Consider the following 19368-nt stretch of genomic DNA (forward strand, 5'->3'; position numbering starts at 1 on the left):
GACAGAGAAGCAGATATAGGAAAAGAACATCAGGAGCTCTGTGGGAGCAGTGCTACAAGGAGTCAGGGGCTGGCAGCAGCAGAGCTCGCCCTGACTGGAAAGTTATCACCGGACCCGGAGTCCGAGGCTGTGGGGACTAACTCCTATCCAGCAGCAGAAACCGACCGGCAGGGGATTGCAGGTCCTCTGGCCCAGAAACCCGAAGGCACGGTCACACGCGTGGGACCAGCACCGCCGTCGTGGAGCGGAAGCTACTAGAAGGCCCCGAGTCACCGGCCATACGGGTGAGCACCACACGGTACACTCAGGGACGTGGGCTACTTATACCCGCCTCTAGCAAGGTAGCCGGAAGAGTATCGTTAGTTTGGGAGGCCTACAACTCCACCTGGCCAGGGGAGATCCCATCTGCTCAAGGACTGACCAGGCCCCAATCGCTAGCCAGTACTCCGGGAGGGTCTATCTTTGTCACCAGTAAAGACCCTGAACTACACCGTACCGTCTCCGAGTGGTTCCTGCTACCCCCATCATCCACGTCGGCTGCCCTGAGGCCATACCCCTCCCGTTGGGGGTTATACTATCACGCTGCACAATCCTACCACCGGCCTCAGCGGTCTGCCCTGCAGCGGCAGCTCCTTAGCTGTACTCAACGGGTGGCGTAGTCGTCCAACATCTACCGCTAATACAGCGCCACTTAGTCTGACTCCCTGGGCACGGACCGGATCACCGCCACGAGACTACAACCCTCAAGAGATCCGGCTCCGGGTAAGCTCCCGCGTGCGCAACGCAGCGCGACACAGGCCCAGGGGCGCGTCACACACACGGAGCGAAGTGCTTTTTTTCACACAAGCAAGGGCATGTGTCATTGGCAGTGTATGTCACATGTCCTTGCCCTATAAGACCAAGCCATTTTCCCCGTCGCCACCATTTTCTCACTGCTGCAGCTGCGTGTTAGACGGCACCGCTGTTGCTGTGTGCGCTATACCTTGTTAATTTCAAGCCAATTTTCGCACAAATATACAGATAGCTTGGGAGTAGGGAATAGTTGTGATTGCAGTCCTTTTAAGGACTAGGTTACAGCATTTCCTACGACTTTTATCAGGGAGGTCTGTGCTCTTAAATAGATAGGTTGTGGGAGTAAAGACTAATTGTAATTGGAGTCCTTTTCAGGACTAGGTTACATCAGTTCCTATCAGTTTTTGCCAGGCAGGTCTGTGCCAGTGCTGTGCAAGTTTTTTTCACAGCATTTGGCTGAATCTAGCAAAGCTAATCCTTTTTGGCCTATTGCAGAGTGTGTTAGTCAGTGGAGTAGCCTATCTGTGTTGCAAGATATACCACCTGTGTATAGAATACCAATTTTTTTACTGCACCTAGTGAAGTAAAATCTTTTGGGCATAGCATCATTCTATTAGTCCATCTATACTGACCTCCATCAGGTTGCAAATTAAAACAAATTTTTATCTGCATCTACAGTACCTCTGAAAAAATATTTGGGCTTCTACCTGTGTGTGGGACTTGTTGTATTAGTCCATCTATACTGACCTCCATCAGGTTGCAAACTGAATATATTTTTTTCCTGCATCTACCTCTGAAAAAATACTGGGCTTCTAGCTGTGTGTGGGTCTTGTTCTATTAATCCATCTATACTGACCTCCATCAGGTTGCAAACTGAATATAATTTTTTTCTGCATCTAGCTCTGAAAAAATATTTGGCCTTCTAGTAGTGTGTCGGACTTTCTCTATTAGTCCATCTATACTGACCTCCATCAGGTTGCAAACTGAATATAATTTTTTTCTGCATCTAGCTCTGAAAAAATATTTGGCCTTCTAGTAGTGTGTCGGACTTTCTCTATTAGTCCATCTATACTGACCTCCATCAGGTTGCAAATTAAAACTAATTTTTATCTGCATCTACAGTACCTCTGAAAAAATATTTGGGCTTCTAGCTGTGTGTGGGACTTGTTGTATTAGTCCATCTATACTGACCTCCATCAGGTTGCAAACTGAATATATTTTTTTCTGCATCTACCTCTGAAAAAATATTGGGCTTCTAGCTGTGTGTGGGACTTGTTGTATTAGTCCATCTATACTGACCTCCATCAGGTTGCAAACTGAATATATTTTTTTCTGCATCTACCTCTGAAAAAATATTGGGCTTCTAGCTGTGTGTGGGTCTTGTTCTATTAAACCACTATACTGACCTCCATCAGGTTGCAAACTGAATATAATTTTTTTCTGCATCTAGCTCTGAAAAAATATTTGGCCTTCTAGTAGTGTGTCGGACTTTCTCTATTAGTCCATCTATACTGACCTCCATCAGGTTGCAAACTGAATATATTTTTTTCTGCATCTACCTCTGAAAAAATATTTGGCCTTCTAGTAGTGTGTCGGACTTTCTCTATTAGTCCATCTATACTGACCTCCATCAGGTTGCAAATTAAAACTAATTTTTATCTGCATCTACAGTACCTCTGAAAAAATATTTGGGCTTCTAGCTGTGTGTGGGACTTGTTGTATTAGTCCATCTATACTGACCTCCATCAGGTTGCAAACTGAATATATTTTTTTCCTGCATCTACCTCTGAAAAAATATTGGGCTTCTAGCTGTGTGTGGGTCTTGTTCTATTAATCCATCTATACTGACCTCCATCAGGTTGCAAATTCAAAATAATTTTTTTCTGCATCTAACCCAGCCAATAGTTTTGGCCTAATACCACAGTTTGGCCACTCAGCTCTGCTCGGTTACCATCCATTGTTTTTTTGTGCAAACAACTCCAGAGTTGTGAATTAGTTAACCACCAAAATGAGTGGAAAAAGGCCTGCTGCTGGTGGAAAGGGGAATAGGCGTGTTGGGAAGGGGAAAAAAGGTTGTGTCCGTGGGGTAGGTGTTAAAGCAACAGTAACATCTGCAGAAGAAAGACCATCTTCCAGCCAAACTAAAATGTCTACTTCTTTTAGCGGACAATGTGATAAGATCCCTTTCTTACGGCCACGCCAATCGCTACAAATTCCAGATGAGGCACAAAAACAGCAGGTGCTTCAACGGATATCAAGTGCTCCTTTAAGTGGGCTCTCCTCCACATCAACTTCAACATCACAAATACTCCAGTCCTCAAAGGTGTCACCCAAATCGCACTTGCTTCCTCACAGCTCCCAAATCTCCAGCTGCCCGTCTGAGTATGAGGTAGAACAGATGGTTGAGTCTGCAGAGCTGTTTACTCATACTATAGCCTGGGAATCAGAGGTCGACTCCAGCGCTTCTGTGAATCCAGACGAGGAAATGATCTGCACTGATGCCCAGAATCTTTATGAGTCGGATCCAGGACCAGACGCAGAAGGTTCTGACCATAATGTAGACCCTCATTCCCAAACTGTAACTCCTGTTGGTGGAGACAATGAGGAAGACGATGATAAGACTCAAATACCTGATTGGAGCGACAACTTTAGTTTTTTGTCAGGGCAGGAACAGGTTGGCTCTGAGGACGACGGGTGTGATAACGCACAGGGTGATGATGATGAGGTCGGAGATCCCACTTACTGTCAACCCACAGTCAGCCAAGAGATGAGGTCAGCAGAGGAGGTGGAGGAAGATGCTAGTGACGACGAGGTCAGGTTGCGCCTTCCTGGACAGAGACGTAGTACTGGAAGCACGTCAACAACTGCATCCTCAAACACAACTCTGCCTCTCACCACAAGTCGTGGTGGCTCTTCAGGTCGCATGGGTGCTAAGCCTTGCATAGCCTGGGCATTTTTTCAGATCGATAAAGATGACCCAACTCGTGTTATCTGTAACATTTGTCAGCAAAAGCTAAGTAGAGGCCAAAAAATACATAGTTTGAGTACTTCATGCATGAACCGGCACATGGACATGAAGCATAAGTTGCAGTGGGAAGCTCAGTGTGCTACAATGCGGCCTAGCCGGCCGGGCCAACCACCGTCTGCCATATCTTGTGCATCCGCGGCCTCTTCATCCTCTGTGACTGGGGGGACAGCAGTCACACCTGTTTTGGGGCGCAGACCTGCCACCTCTTTACCCGCAACAGCCAGCGTGATTGGCAGGTCATCATTTTCTTTGGAGGTGGTAACACCAGCTGGTGTTGAGCGCTGTCCGACATCGATAGCACCACCTTTGGATCAAGGCAACCTAACATGTCCGCCTGCATCTTCCTCACAGACCGGCAGTTTGCCGGGGACACCCTTATCAACCCCGTCTAAGCACAATAGCCAGCCCTCGGTCCCTCAGATGTGGACAAGTAAAAGACCATTTCCTCCTAGCCATGAGAAAGCTAAGAGGTTGAATTTCACCATCTGCAAGCTCTTGGCTACAGAAATGCTGCCTTTCCGCCTGGTGGACACAGAGGATTTTCGAGACCTTATGTCCGTCGCAGTGCCCCAGTACCAGATGCCCAGTCGGCACTACTTCTCAAAGAAAGGTGTGCCTGCGCTCCACCAGCATGTCGCACATAAAATCACCGCTTCTTTGAGAAACTCTGTGTGTGACAGGGTGCATTTCACCACAGACACTTGGACGAGTAGGCATGGACAGGGGCGTTACATGTCGCTGACTGGGCACTGGGTAACTATGGTGACAGCAGGACAAGGGGCTGCTGTCCAAGTCTTGCCGTCCCCACGAGTTGTGCGTCAATCCTCTTTATGTCAAAGTTCCTCCACTGCTTCTGCCTCCTCAACCTCCTCTCGGTCTTCCACCTGCACCCAAAGCCTGTCCGGTCATGCCACAAGCTTTCTAACTGCGCAGAAGGGATCCTGCACACCTCCTTACTATGCTGGCAGTAGGGCTCAACGTCATCAGGCGGTTTTTACATTGAAATGTCTGGAAATGTGAGTCACACAGCTGAGGAGTTGTGGTCAGCTCTGGAGAACCAATTTCATGAATGGTTGTCTCCACTGGACTTGAAACCAGGGAAGGCCGTGTGCGACAATGCTGCAAACCTGGGTGCGGCCCTTCGCCGGGGCAATGTCACACACGTGCCTTGTATGGCTCACGTGTTGAACCTGGCTGTCCAGCAATTTTTAGCCCACTATCCCAGACTAGATGGCCTTCTGCAGAGGGCACGGTCGCTGTGTGCTCACTTCCGCCGTTCGCATCCCGCAGCTCAGCGACTTACATCTCTACAGAAGTCGTTGGGCCTGCCACTTCACCGGCTAAAATGCGATGTGCCTACCCGGTGGAATTCAACTCTGCACATGTTGCAGCGACTGTGGCAGCACCGACAAGCCCTGGTGCAATACGTTCTGACGTATAGCCTGGGCCAACGAGATTCAGAGGTGGGGCAAATCACGCTGGAGGAGTGGTCTCAGATCAGGGACCTATGCACCCTTCTGCACAGTTTTGAAATGGCGACGAAGATGTTTAGTGCTGACGATGCCATTATCAGCATGACTATTCCGGTGATTTACATGCTGGAGCACATGTTAAACAGAATTCGGAGTCAGGTGGTGGCACAAGAGGAGGTGGAGGAAGTAGAGGAGGAGGAGTTGTATGCGGAAGGGCTAACATCTGCAAGGTCCAGACGGTCGGCAGCACCAAGGCAGCAGGCATGTGAGGGTGGGGGAGATGGTTTTACCAGGGCGCATGGTAGCAGCCAAACTAGTGAGGAAGGTGCAGGAGCCCAGGAAGAAGTGGAGGACGAACTGATGGAAGACTCATCAGATGAGGGAGACCTTGATCACATTTCTGTTGTGCGAGGTTGGGGGGAGAGGACAGAGGAAGGAAGCATGATTGTTACCTCGCCACCAACACAACAGGGACTTGGTGCTCCTGGATGCGCAACACACATGAGTGCCTTCTTGCTGCACTACCTGCAACATGACCCTCGAATTGTGAGAATTAGAAATAATCCTGACTACTGGGTTGCCACACTGTTAGATCCCCGGTACAAAAGTAAATTTGCAGAAATTATTCCTGCCATAGAAAGGGATGCACGCATGCAGGAGTATCAGCAGAGACTGTTGCAGAATCTTACATGTGCTTTTCCACAAAATACCAGTGGTGCACGTAGTGAATCTCACAGTTCCAACTTGCCAACCGTGGGACCGTCAAGTGTTCAGCACTCAAACCGTAACAGAACCACAGTATCTGCTGGTAACATCAATTTTGCGGAATCATTTCACCACTTTTTTAGCCCATCCTTTGCAAGGCCACAGGAGACAAGAAGTCTGACACATAGTCAACACCTAGAGACGATGGTACAGGAGTATCTCCAAGTAAACATTGAAGCCACGACTGTGTCACTGGACCCTTGCTCTTTTTGGGCTTCCAATCTGGATAAATGGCCGGAGCTAGCCACTTACGCCTTGGAGATCTTGTCATGCCCCGCAGCCAGCGTTCTGTCTGAACGTGTGTTCAGCGCTGCTGGTGGTGTGCTGACAGATAAGCGCACGCGGCTCTCCACTGATAATGTAGACAGACTCACGTTCATAAAGATGAACAAATCATGGATCCGAAACGACTTTTCTACCCCTGTGTCATCCTGGGGAGAGTAAAAGCTTGATGATTGGTTAAAATCACCCTACCAACCGTTTTAAGCTTTCAAATTACTAATCATGTTTATCTGTATCTTGACTGGAAAATGATTTGGGCTTTGTAGCAGTGTGCAGCACTGATCCTATTAGGCCATCTATACTAAAGCTTCACCAGATTTAAAATTTAAAATAATTTTTAGCTGCATCTAGCCCGGAAAATAATTTTGGGGCTCCGAGATGCGCAAGACACATAAGTGCCTTCTTGCTGCACTACCTGCAGCATGACCCTCATATTGTCAGAATTCGAAGTAATCATGACTACTGGGTTGCCACACTCTTAGATCCCCCAAACTTTTCGATCAACCTTTTCATTTTAATAAAGACCAAAAAAATGGTCATTTTTGAAATTATAAGCATTAGCAGGTTGTTAGAAACTGAAATCAAACAGTTTTCAACTCAAAACTTTATTCTAGGTGATGTTACATTTTCACATAGGACCCCTTGTTCGAAAGGAGCTTCTGAACTCTCTCGTCCATTGAATTTGTCAGGTTTTGGATGGTTTCAGCTTCAATTGTTTTGCATGAGGACAGAATACCCTCCCAGAGCTGTTGCTTAGATGTGAACTGCCTCCCGCCATCATAGACACTCCTTTTAATGATGCTCCAAAGGTTCTGAATGGGGTAGAGGTCAGGGGAGCATGGGGGTCACACCATAAGTTTGTCCCCTTTTATGCCCATATCAGCCAGAGATGCAGATGTTTTATGTGCAGCATGAGATGGTGCATTATCATGCAGAAAAATGATCTTGCTGTGAAATACACGGTTCTTCTTCTTGAACCATGGCAGGAAGTGCTGTTTGAGAAAATCCACATACATTATGGAGTTCATCTTTAGCGCCTTCAGGGATCCTAAAGGGGCCGACAATCTCTCTCCCCATGATTCCAGCCCAAAACATTACTCCACCTCCTCCTTGTTGGCGCTGTAGCCGTGTTTGCGTGGGGTGTCCATCAACCAGCCATCCTCCACTCCATCCATCTGGACCATCGAGCGCTGCACGGCACTCATCCGTGAACAAAACAGTTTTGAAATCAGTCTTCATGTAATGTTTGGCCCACTGGAGCCGTTTCTGCTTGTGTGAAGTGGATAGAGGAGGTCGACAGGATGGCGCATGCACAGCTACAAACCTCTGAAGGACCCTGCATCTTGTTGTTCGGGGGACGTTGGAGGCACAAGCAGCTTCAAAAACTTGTCTGCTGCTATGACAAGGCTTTTTTGCCGCTGCTCTTTCAACCTGACGTAATTGCCTGTAGGAAAGAGTCCTCAATTTGCCCTTATCAGCACGCACACGTGTGTACTGTGAATCAGCTACATACTTCTTGATTGCCAAGACACTTCATCCTGATCATCGCACAATGTTGATTGTAGTCATGCCTTGACCTAAACACTCCACAATTTGTTGCTTCTCAGCAGCCGACACATCCTTTTTCTTTCCCATTTTGGCAGAAAATGTAGGCTGCTTAATAATGTGAGAGAGCCTTCTTAAGTAGTCTTGCCTTTCATTGGACACACCTGCCAAACTAATTAGCACAGGTGTCTGCAATTGCTTACAGTGATATAAAGAGCCCTGACACACATCACCATCAATGAGTTTAACTGACAAACAAACAAATTCTTCCCTTATCACTCCTAAACACTTTTTGCATAATAATTTGGAACGCAGTGTACATGTGCTTTTCCACAAAACACCAGTGGTTCACGTAGTGAATCTTACAGTTCTAACTTGCCAACCGTGGTCTGTATGGAGTTGTTCAATAAAGGGCCCAAAATTAAGATAACATAGAAGGGAGAGGTCTCTATGAATAGGAATTCCTAAGTATTTGATACCCTGTGAGGGCCAGGCAAAGGGAAAGTTGGACTGGATGGAATCCTATATGGATTTGGGGAGGGAGACATCGAGGGCCTCAGACTTCGCTGCATTGATTTTAAAATTTTACCATGTAACAAAGTGATCTATTTCAGCCATAACAGCATGGATGGATATATGTGATTGAGTGATATATACTAGGACATCATCAGCAAATAGAGAGCACTTGTACTCGGTGCCTCCCACCTCAATCCACCTAATATTGGGGTTATGGCGAATTGATGAGAGCAGGTGCTCCGTCACTAGGATGTATAAGAGAGGGGACAGAGGACATCACTGCCTTGTCCCATTGGTGATTGTGAAAGGTGATGAAAATGTTCTGACGCACCCCCTGGGCCTTGGGACACCCGGAGCCGGACCCTTTTTGGTGGATGCTGGTGGTTGTAGTCTTCGTGGCGGCGACCCGGTTCCGTGGCTCAGGGCGGTCAAACCAGTGGCGGAACTATTTATGTGGTTTTGATGTTTAAATGTCCGACTACGCCACCCGTGGATTGCGGTCAGAGTGAACCGCCGCTACAGGGCAGACCGCTGAGGCTGGTGTTGTGGGTGCAGCAGAGCGTAGCATAACTCCCCACGGGAGGAGTATAGCCTCAGGGCAGTGTATGCGGAGGATGGGAGTGATGGTGCAGGGCAGCAGCAGTAACGACACGGAGTCAGTGATGCAGTTCAGGGCCTTTACTCACAGTTCTTATTATCCAGACCACGTCTGCAGGTAACGGCTGCCCACGTCGTACTGTGCTCACCAGGTGAGGGGCTCAGACAGCTCCCAGATAACTTTGGAGCACTTCACAGGACCCCCTTTGTGTGTCCTTTGTCTGGCCTTTCTTACCAACACTTCTGTCCGGCTGCCTCGGGCCTCCTCTTGGTAAACTTGGCGCCAGTTTCCCTGACCCTATGTGGTGCCTTCCTAGCGGGTGTAGCGAGGGGCTGCGCCACATAAAATGTCAGAGCCTCCGGTTTCTAGCTGAGGGTCGTTTCCTGCCTCCACTAGTTCGGGGACCGGTCTCCCCCTTTGGCCTGACCCCTCCACGCAGGTGGATTCGGGCGTGCGGTGGCGACTCGCCCGTCCGCACCCCTGGGATCCCTTCATTCCTCGTTCCTGGAGCCTTCTCCGCTCCTCTTCCTTCCTTCTCCCTCTTCCAGGCCTGGGCCTCTGTTACTAGGCCCGCCTCCGGAGCAGAGCTCATGCAGAGCCCCTGCTCCCTGCCACTTCTGCTCAGACTTCTCTGCACTGAACTAAGATGGTGCCCACCTTTTATACTCCCTTCTCAATGCACCCAGGAACTACTTCCTCCCTGCTCCTGCACTACAGGGTTCCCCTTCCTCAGTGTTCCCTCCCCCCACTCCAGCCAGGGACAGGGACTGTCGTGCCCATCTCAGGGGCATATTGGTCGCCCTGCCCCACGGCAATGTGGTGTAATGCATGCAGGTGTCGGGTCCTGATCCACACTCCATCCTTACCTGAGAGTGAGATATCACACCTCTGGGTGAGGTGCAATACGTCTGTAGCAACCGAGCCCTCAGGGTGCTACAGTTCCATTTATCTTCAGCCTAGGTGACGTATTGCGATACAGGGCCGTGATTTTGGCTATAAAAGGGTCCCCTAGACCCCTACCCCAAGCTTTTTAAGAGAATCATATATGGCGTGCCAGGAGACTCTATGGAATGCTTTCTCAGCATCCAACGAGAGTATCTAATTACAAATTTTTAACTGCATCTAGCCCAGGAAATACTTTGTGCCTAGTAGCAGTGTCTGCTAGTCAGCGGATTATCCCGGCTGTTAAGCAAGCTGCACCACCTGTAGTTTAGACACTTAATTTTTTCAAAGGAAATGCTTCGGGACCATGGGATACTTAGTGAAGAGCATCAGGAGGCACCCCAAGGCATAGGGGCTGGGACTGGCAGTAGGATGCCTTGCGGTGGACAGCCGAGCTCGATCCTTATAAAAGCTTTTTAACTGCAGCAGCTTTAGTGGACGCTACTGGAGCTGGAATTACCGCGGCTGCTGGCATGAGACTTGCCCTCCAATAGATCCTTGTAAATGGATTTAAAGTGTATTCATTCAAATTAGAGAGACAATTTAAATTAAAAAGCTTAGAGCTGCCTCCACCACAGGGGGGCTCGCTCGACCCACCAGCGGACAGGCACCAGTATTGGGAGAGGGGGGCTGGCCGTCAGGGTTCACCGCGGCTCTGGCACAAACCCGGCGACACGGAGGTGGCACGGGCAGGAGCGGACTGGCCGTGTCGGCTTCTCACTTTTTGGATTTTAGAAGGGCATGACATGCCTATATCTGTGTCTCCCCCTCCTTTTACTCCTCCACCTCTTTTATTTTCGCATGACTATATGTACTTGTCACTTTTCCATGTGTTAGTTATGTCTTCTGAGCAGTTTGTCAGCTTTTGGACACCTTTGAAGGTGTTTTCTATGTGTTTCTATGTGTTTTTGTTTGCCTGCCATTGGTTTTAACGGTGTTCGAAGGTGTTCGACGAACAGTTCGACGAACAGTTCGGCGAACACACGGGTGTTCGACGAACCGAACCGAACTCGAACACTACGGGGGTGGCTCAACACTAGTTGGAACCTTCTCTTCCCTGACATCTTCTGTCCATCTGTAAGGGGGAATGTTGGGAGGATCCCATACACATTAGATAGGCAGCTTAGGCTGCTAAAATATGTGGGTTCAGACAACTTTTATCTAATTTCTATGAGGGCCTAAAAAGTTACGTTATTCTTATCCACAGAAATATCTTCATGAAGTTTTATGTCTGTTTTTAGATTTTTTGGATGTGCTCGTTTTGGAGAAAGGAGGCATTCATTGTGCTTTTTTTTTACTTTGTGTACACTATTCCTTAATAATTGATCAATGGTGAACAGATCTACAGACACAGCCCATAGTCAAGTGGTGACAGATGTAGGTATAGAAGTCCATTGTCCAAAGTATAAAGATGAGCCGAGCAGATAAAGATCATGATTAAATCTTATTTGGGAGGTAATTGCACAACTATAGTTGTGCTAAAAAGTTTACATACCCCGGCAGAATTTTTGCTTTCTTTGCCTTGTTTCAGAGAATATGAATGATGACAAAAAAACTTTTTCTCCACTCATGGTTATTGGTTGGGTGAAGACATTTGTGGCGCCCCTGAGGGTTCGGTCGCCACAGGGTTGCTGCACCTCTTCAATGGGGTGTGGTATCCCTCCTTCGAGGTAAGAACGATGCAATGGTCAGGACCCCACCTTCACATCCAACACCACACTTCTCCCACCAGAGGGGGCTAGTAGGCACTAGTGTGCTGCCTCTACTGGAAAATGGGAGACTGGGGAACCAAGAGATAGGGGGAACCATGTAGTGGGTGAGGGTGGAGGACACACATTTAGTTACACTTAATATTTCATATTTAATAAACAGCCATCTTGCGCACATGGTTCTTTGATTGTGATCTCCATCCCTGAACGTGGCTTCTGGGTGAACCTGCAGCAGATGGAGACACGGCCCTCGTACTCTGGCCTTGAGTCGAGGGGCAGGTTGGAGTTAACGTATGTCTCGACCCGGTCAAGGACCATACCCAAGAAGGCCTGGAGCTTAGGAGTGTAGCTCCACCGCAAAAGGATCCCAGGGGATGCAGACGGAGCGATATACGCCACCTGTCCTCGCTATTCTGGCCTAGTCTGAGGAATTCCGGCTGCAAGAGGGGTACCGGCCCCCGACACCTGACTTTGTTACTCTACGTCCTAGTCAGGGAAGCCGGGCAGGCCCAGAGGATCCCACCGGGTAACGGAAGGAGCGGAGCTGCCACTCGTACCCTTTTTCTGAGCATAGTCCAGAGGGAGACCCGGCCTATCTACACACACAGACAGGAGAGGACTCAGTCTGAAGTCTAGGAACACTCTGGTGCGGGGTCCTGATTAAGCACTTGAATTACTCGGAGGTTGTCGGACCCCCGCCCCTGGTGACCGCAGAACTCCGTGAGGAGCAGGGAGTTCACCGTGAGTAAAAATCCTGGAAGTCAACCCCTATGGCCTCCGGACTCTTTATTTCTGCACCGCACCGCGCAGCACCAGACCTCCTACACTACAAATCCCTCCATCCTCGTCTCTGCCCTGAGGCCCTGCTCTGCCTGTGGGGAGTAGTGTCAACGACGGCTGCCATAACATCACGCCTCAGAGGACTGCAGCAGCGCTGGTGGCCTTCACCAGGTACCACAGGTGGCGTAGTCGATAACAACCACTCAACCCTGATAGCCCGTACCACCCTTTTTTTTAATGTGACGGCCCTGGGCACGGACCGGGTCCAGGCCATGGCTGCGACCCCACAAAACATCTGACCCGGCTCCGAGTGATCCCCCCTCATCTTCCCAGGGTAGGGCTGCGAGTGTCACACACATTTATTGTCAAACTACTGTGTTTTCTCTTTTTAAATCTTAATGACGACCGAAAACATCCAAATGACCCTGATCAAAAGTTCACATACCCCAGTTCTTAATACTGTGTATTGCCCCCTCTAACATCAATGGCAGCTTGAAGTCTTTTGTGGTAGCTGGGGATGAGGTTCTTTATTTTCTCAGATGGTAAAGCTGCCCATTCTTCTTGACAAAAAGCCTCCAGTTCCTGTAAATTCCTGGGCTGTTATTGGCTACAGCAGAACAAAGTGAAGGTTCTGGAGTGGCCATCTCAGTCTCCTGACCTCAATATCATTGAGCCAATCTGGGGAGATCTCAAGCGCACAGTTCATGCTAGATAGCCCAGGAATTTACCGGAACTGGAGGCTTTTTGCCAAGAAGAATGGGCAGCTTTACAATTTGAGAAAATAAAGAACCTCATCCACAACTAGCACAAAGTCTTCAAGCTGTCATTGATGTTAGAGGGGGCAATACATAGTATTAAGAACTGGGGTATGTGAACTTTTGATCAGGGTCATTTGGATGTTTTTGGTTGTCATTAAGATTTAAAAAGAGAAAACACAGTAGTTTGACAATAAATGGCTTCACCCATCCAATAACCATGAGTGGAGAAAAAGTTTTTTTGTTATCATTCATATTCTCTGAAACAAGGCCAAGAAAGGAAAAATTCTGCCGGGGTATGTAAACTTTTTAGCACAACTGTACTTATGTGCTATGTGCAAATGGCAGTAAAGAGGACGAGTCTATTCTCGTTGCAGGAACATACCCAACTGACAAGGGGAACAGTAATAGCCAAGTGTCAATATATTTATCAATTCCCAGGAAGAATAACAGAGGAACGGTACAATATAGTTAAAAACTAAGATGCCCCAGCATTATTTCATAGAAAATAGACATGCTTACCCAAACTGGCATATACTAAAACATTGTCAGGACAAGTGACAGGTGGGCTTTTTAGAGTAAACATTTAAAGAGTAACCTTTGTTTTACATTTTTTATATCATGAAACAATAGTACACTTGAAGATAAGCAACTTTTCCATATATCTTATCAGAGAAATCTTCTTTCTCCTCCTGTACTGATCATTCATTCTCAATTCTTGGGTAAAATCTGTATCTCCTGAGAAAGGAGATGGCAGTTGGTGCTTGTAAAATTCTATGGAGAGGGAGCAGCTGGAGGCAGACACAGACATTCTGCTGCAAGTTCTCCTGAAACCACAGTTACAGTCCTACATAGAACTTTATCTGCACCAACTTTTATCTCCTATCTCCGTAATGGGAAAATCTGTGTTTTACCCGTAAAATTAGAATTTTGAGAATGAATTATCAGCCCCAGAGAAGAAAAAAGCAGATTTCCCTGATAAGTTATATTACAAAGTGTCTTCTTTTTGCGTGTATTATTGATTTATAAAAACAGAAATTACTCTGTCATTTCTTTCATAACGAATAAAAAATCCTCTCTACTCACACAGAAATGTGGAGATGGCCTCTACTCCTCCATTATAGATAGTTGAGTTCTGCGCAGGTTCCACATGTTCCCAGAGAACCCTCACATTCTTAATCACTTGGTTGTATCCTGCTGTAGCCAGTGCCCACCACAGAGACCAATATAGGAGCTGCATTGAGGAGTAGCAGGCCTTCAAGTCCTTGCACAGGAGCCAGAGAACTTTGCAGAAGTTTGGGCCAGAACTTTTGTTTGAGTCTTTTGTCTCCGATTCTGCACTTGGCACATCTGGGTTATTATTAGTTACTGTTGGATCTTCAGATGTTCCACCAACAGCATCTCCCATTGTTTTTTTATGGAAAAACATACTCTTTTTTGGCATGGGAAGAACCAAGGATGATATAAAAGCTATTGAGACGCTTATTATAGAAATAACATTCAGATAGAAGTAAGACACTCCAGCGAAGGAGACCAAAAGCTGCCCCAGTACAGAGGCAATAGTATAGCCCACCAATGTGATACTGCGACAATAGCTGGTCACCTTCTGGTAATGTTCTGTATCCACTACACTGTAGATGTAGGAGAAGTAGGCCACCTCAGTGGCCGTGACCATGCCATACATAAATTCTAGGCCTTGCATGGCAGGAACTCCACGGGCAAAGAGCAAAAGGATCCAACAGATGACGTAACTCAGGCCCTGCAGGATTATGACTGGTTTGTATCTTAAATAGTCTGTGAGCAGGAACACTGGGAATAATATCACCAAGTAGCTGTAGGTCCATACTGGGAAGACGGAGTTTGTTAACTGTGATATAGGAATATAGAGTGTTAGCGATACAATGGCAACTATAATATACAGTCAATGCCCAACATATTTTTTACAATAAGAATCATATAAAGAGATACATATAATAATAGCCATGTAAGAGAAAAAAGAAAGAGGGCAAGGCAAGACATATGTCAGATGCCTTAACCATATCCTTAATCAATCTTTAATATGCATATATGCATAGTTATATGCATAGTTAAAGGGAATCTGTCACCAGGTTTTTGCCACCGAATCTGAGAGTAGCATGATATAGAGACAGAAACCCTGATTACACTGATGTGTCACTTACTGGGCTGCTTGCAGTAATTTAGATAAAATCCCTGTTTTACCAGTAGGAGAAAATCACTAGTAGTCCTCCATATTCTTGAGCTCTGTGTAACCCCGCCCCCACTACTGATTGGCAGCTTTCTGCCTATGCACAGAGTACACAGAAAGCTGCTAATCGGTGGTGTGGGCGGGGTTATACACAGCTCAGCATTCAGAGAACTGGTAGTGCTGCAGTAGATAAAACAGTGAGTTTATCAAAACTGCAGCAAGCAGCCCAGTAAGTGATACATCGCTGGCTCTACATCATGCTGCTCTGAGATGATGTAGGAAAAACAATGACAAATTCCCTTTAAAGGGATTGACTAGAACTTAGATATTGATGGCCTATCTATTTCAATTAAATTCAATCAATTGGGGGTCCGACCCCCAGCATTCCCACTGATCAGCTGTTTGTTGGTCCTGAGGTGGCTGGATTTACAATGTATGGAATCGGAATACCACAGCTCCATACACTGTGCAATCGCTTTTCTTGGGTGCTGCAGTTCTACAGGAGCTGAGCTGTAGAACGCATGAGAGGCCACTACACATAGTACATACTGTGGTGTTCTAAGTCCCTAAGTCTGTATACTGTGTTTCTGGCTGCAGGATCTGCTAACAACTGATTGCTGGGGGGTGCCAAGTGTTGAACCCCCACTGATCTGATATTGGTGACCCATTATCAATATCTAGTAGCCTTGCATCTAAAATGTAAAAAAAATTAACCTACTTTGATAATAGTCTTGATTATAAATACACACCCCTGTTAAAATACCAGGTTTTTGCCATTTAAAAATAATTCTTACCAAAAAGAATCATTTTAGAACTTTTTCCACCTTTAATGTCACCCATGAACTGTACAAAACCATTGAGAAACATACTGAAATCATTTTGAAAGGGAAAATAAAAATAACAAAGCTAAAATAATGCGGTTGCATAAGTGTGAACACGCTATTACAATTGGGGATGTGGTTGTGTTCAGAATTAGCCGATCACATTTAAATTTATGTTAGATAGTGGTCAGTACCCCGCTGCCATCATTTACAGTGATTCCAATCAACCCCATGTAACATTTAGCTGTTCTATTAGGATTTAACTTACATTTCTTAGTTGCATTTTACAGCAAAAGCTTATAAGACAGCTAAAGGATGAAAGTGATTAGTCAGGAGAAGGGTAGACATTTTGTTCCAAGGCATTAGATTTTCTATGTAACACTGTGAACACTGTGGCTTAAATTTGCCACTATTGAGACATTGCCTATGATTAGACATCCCTCAAAATTGATGAAAACAGAAGAAAATTCATCTAGGATGCTGCCAAGAGGCCTATAGCAACATTAGCCCCTTCACGCAAATGGCCATTTTCCATTTTTTGGTTTTCGTTTTTTCCCTTCCCTTCTTCCCAGAGCTCTAACTTTTTTTTTTTCCGTCAATATAGCTGTATGAGGGCTTGTTTTTTTTCTGGAAGAGTTGTACCTTTGATTTTACCATATAGTGTACTGGAAAATGGGGGCAAAAAATCCAAATGCGGTGAAATTAAAAAAAAAAAAGTGCAATTCCACAATAGTTTTATTTTTTATTAATCATGTTATGATATGCAAATTGCCTCTTCAGAATGAAAGAGGACTTGTACGCTATAGCGCCACCTATTGGAAGCAGCAATCCTACAAGTCACAATCAACCCTTTAACGAGTCGTGCAATATGACTTAGGATAAAAGCCAAATCAGAATCTCAATTTGCAGACACGGTGTTTCGGGCTGTTGGCCCTCGTCAGTGCAAAGTATGAGAACTGATTTGGCTTGGTGAGAGGCTCTGGACTGAGGTCTAAGGGGTAGCGTTTCTCCTTATGGAGAGTGACACACCAGCAAACTAACCCGTTAACATGATTCCCCAGGTCATTACAAGTACACAGATACCAAACACGTATAATTTATTTTTTATTTAAGTGGTGAAACAAAATTCAGAAATGTTTATGATATCAAGTTTTTGCATTTATTGCCATTTTTCGAGACCCATATCATTTTCATTTTTCAAGATCTGGGGCTGGGTTACAGCTTATATGTTTTGCACCCTGACCCCCGGTTGTCATGGGTGGGATTTGTGACGCGCTTCCATCTGGCACATGTTAAATTCCGCCGTCAGTGGTTGACAGCGAGATTTAACTGGTTAACAGCCGCAGGTGGAGATTCGATCCACCCACGGCTGTTAAAGGCAAATGATAGATGGGCTGTCATGTGCAGAGAAAGATGAGGACTCAGCACTGAAGCCCATAACAAAGTCGGAGACAGGATATATGTCATAAATATACGTCATATGTTGTGGAGGGTGTTAAAGGAGCTGCAGGAATTTCTGGCAAGGAATTTCTGTGTACTACATGTGAACAATCTCCCGTATTCTTCATATGTCTGGCCTGTGGAGTAGGGTGTCAAGACTGAATCCTTTTTTTTACCAAGAAAAACATCCAACATCAGCTATGTTTTGCCAAAACCTATATCAAGTCTGACAAAAGCATGTGGGAAAATGTGTTTTGGTCAGATGAGACCAAGCTTGAACCTTTTTTTTATATAATTGCAGAAAGTATATTTGGTGCAAAGCCAACACTGCTCATTGCCAAAAGAACACCGTACCCCCAGTTAAGCATTGGTGGAGACAGCATTATGCTTCAGGGTTGATTTTTGCAGCGAAACTGAGACTTCCGTCACACTGAAGGGAATAATAAACAGTTCCAAATAGTCAATTTTTCATCAAACCTTCAAGGACAATTTCACCTTGTAGCAATGCAACGATGCTAAGGCTATGTGCCCACGTTGCATTTATGAAGCAGAAAATTTCTGCTGCATAAATGCAAGTTCTCTCCCGGAAAAACGCATGCGGAATTCCGCACGCGTTTATCGTGCATTTTTTGCGCGTTTATCACGCGTTTTCCACATGCGGAATTGCCTTGCGTTTTTTATGCATTGGACAAAGGCAATTCCGCTTGCGGAAACGCAAAATTAAATGACATGCTGCGGATTTTTGAACGCGGCATAAACGCTGCGGAAAAATCCGCAGCATGTGCATAGAACTTGCGGAATCCCATTGGGGACCATGGGGTGCGGATATACATGCGTTTTTCAAGCGTTTACGCTGCGGAAATTCCGCAGCATATACGCTTGAAAAATGCTATGTGGGCACACAGCCTTAGTATACCTCAAAATCAAGAAAATAATGGATTTGCCAAATGAAGACCAAAGTTTTGGAATAGCCCAGCCAGCTCCTAGACCTGAATCCAATAGAAAATCTGTGGGTGACCTGATGAGAGCGCTGTACACAGAAGATGCCCTCACAGGTATTAGTTTAAGGGTGAGGATATTTATGCAGCAAAATTATTTTAGTTCGTTAATTTTCTTTTTCCACTCAAAAAGATTTAATTGAATTAAATTGAATTATACAGATTATGGGTGACATTAAAGATGGAAAAAAGGCGGAAGAAATTCTGAACTGATTCTACTTGGTATGAACACACACACTGGATATCGCAGATGCTTTATTGAATTTCCACTTGCTGATGTATTGGATCCAGACATGTTTATTTACTTTACTTTAGTTAAATGTTTCCTGCATTGAGTAATAATTAATGAGTTATTCATTAGAGCCTATTATGAAGCATAATTAGCCCTGTTCCTTTCCTCACTCTTATTCTAATACATACTTAGGAAGAAGAAAAAACATCATGTACTGAAGTTGAAAACCAATACAAGGTAAAGTATATATAGATATAAGAAGTATAATTTTCATCCATTCTAAATCCACTTCTGGCTTTTGTTTCTGCAAATGCCAAGATGTCAACATAAAAGGAGCCATGATATGTCATCATGTGAGCAAGGTCTGTTAGTAAAGGCATTTCCATTGCTTCTCTTTTTGTTTTTTTCTTTCACCATCTAATCATTTCTTTCAACTATCCAATCATGTGCACAGATGTTCTTATTTGGTCCAAGATGTTTCCTACCA

General features: G+C 45.7%; 1 protein-coding gene across 1 annotated transcript in view; it reads right to left on the reverse strand.

The window, feature by feature from the left end:
• The window catches only part of LOC141258502 (thiamine transporter 2-like), a 67978-nt gene extending 51110 nt beyond the window's left edge, over positions 1-16868 (reverse strand). The window contains exons 1-2 of the mRNA XM_073673493.1: positions 16854-16868; positions 14271-15051 (exon numbers count right to left, since the gene is read on the reverse strand). Of these exons, the coding sequence (XP_073529594.1) occupies positions 14271-15051; positions 16854-16868 (796 nt within the window). The remainder of the gene's footprint in view (positions 1-14270; positions 15052-16853) is intronic.
• Positions 16869-19368: the final 2500 nt, after the last annotated feature.

Source organism: Phyllobates terribilis, unplaced genomic scaffold (genome assembly GCF_046119375.1).
Source record: "Phyllobates terribilis strain yellow unplaced genomic scaffold, ASM4611937v1 Scaffold_3__8_contigs__length_932513732, whole genome shotgun sequence".
Taxonomy (NCBI): Eukaryota; Metazoa; Chordata; class Amphibia; order Anura; family Dendrobatidae; genus Phyllobates; species Phyllobates terribilis.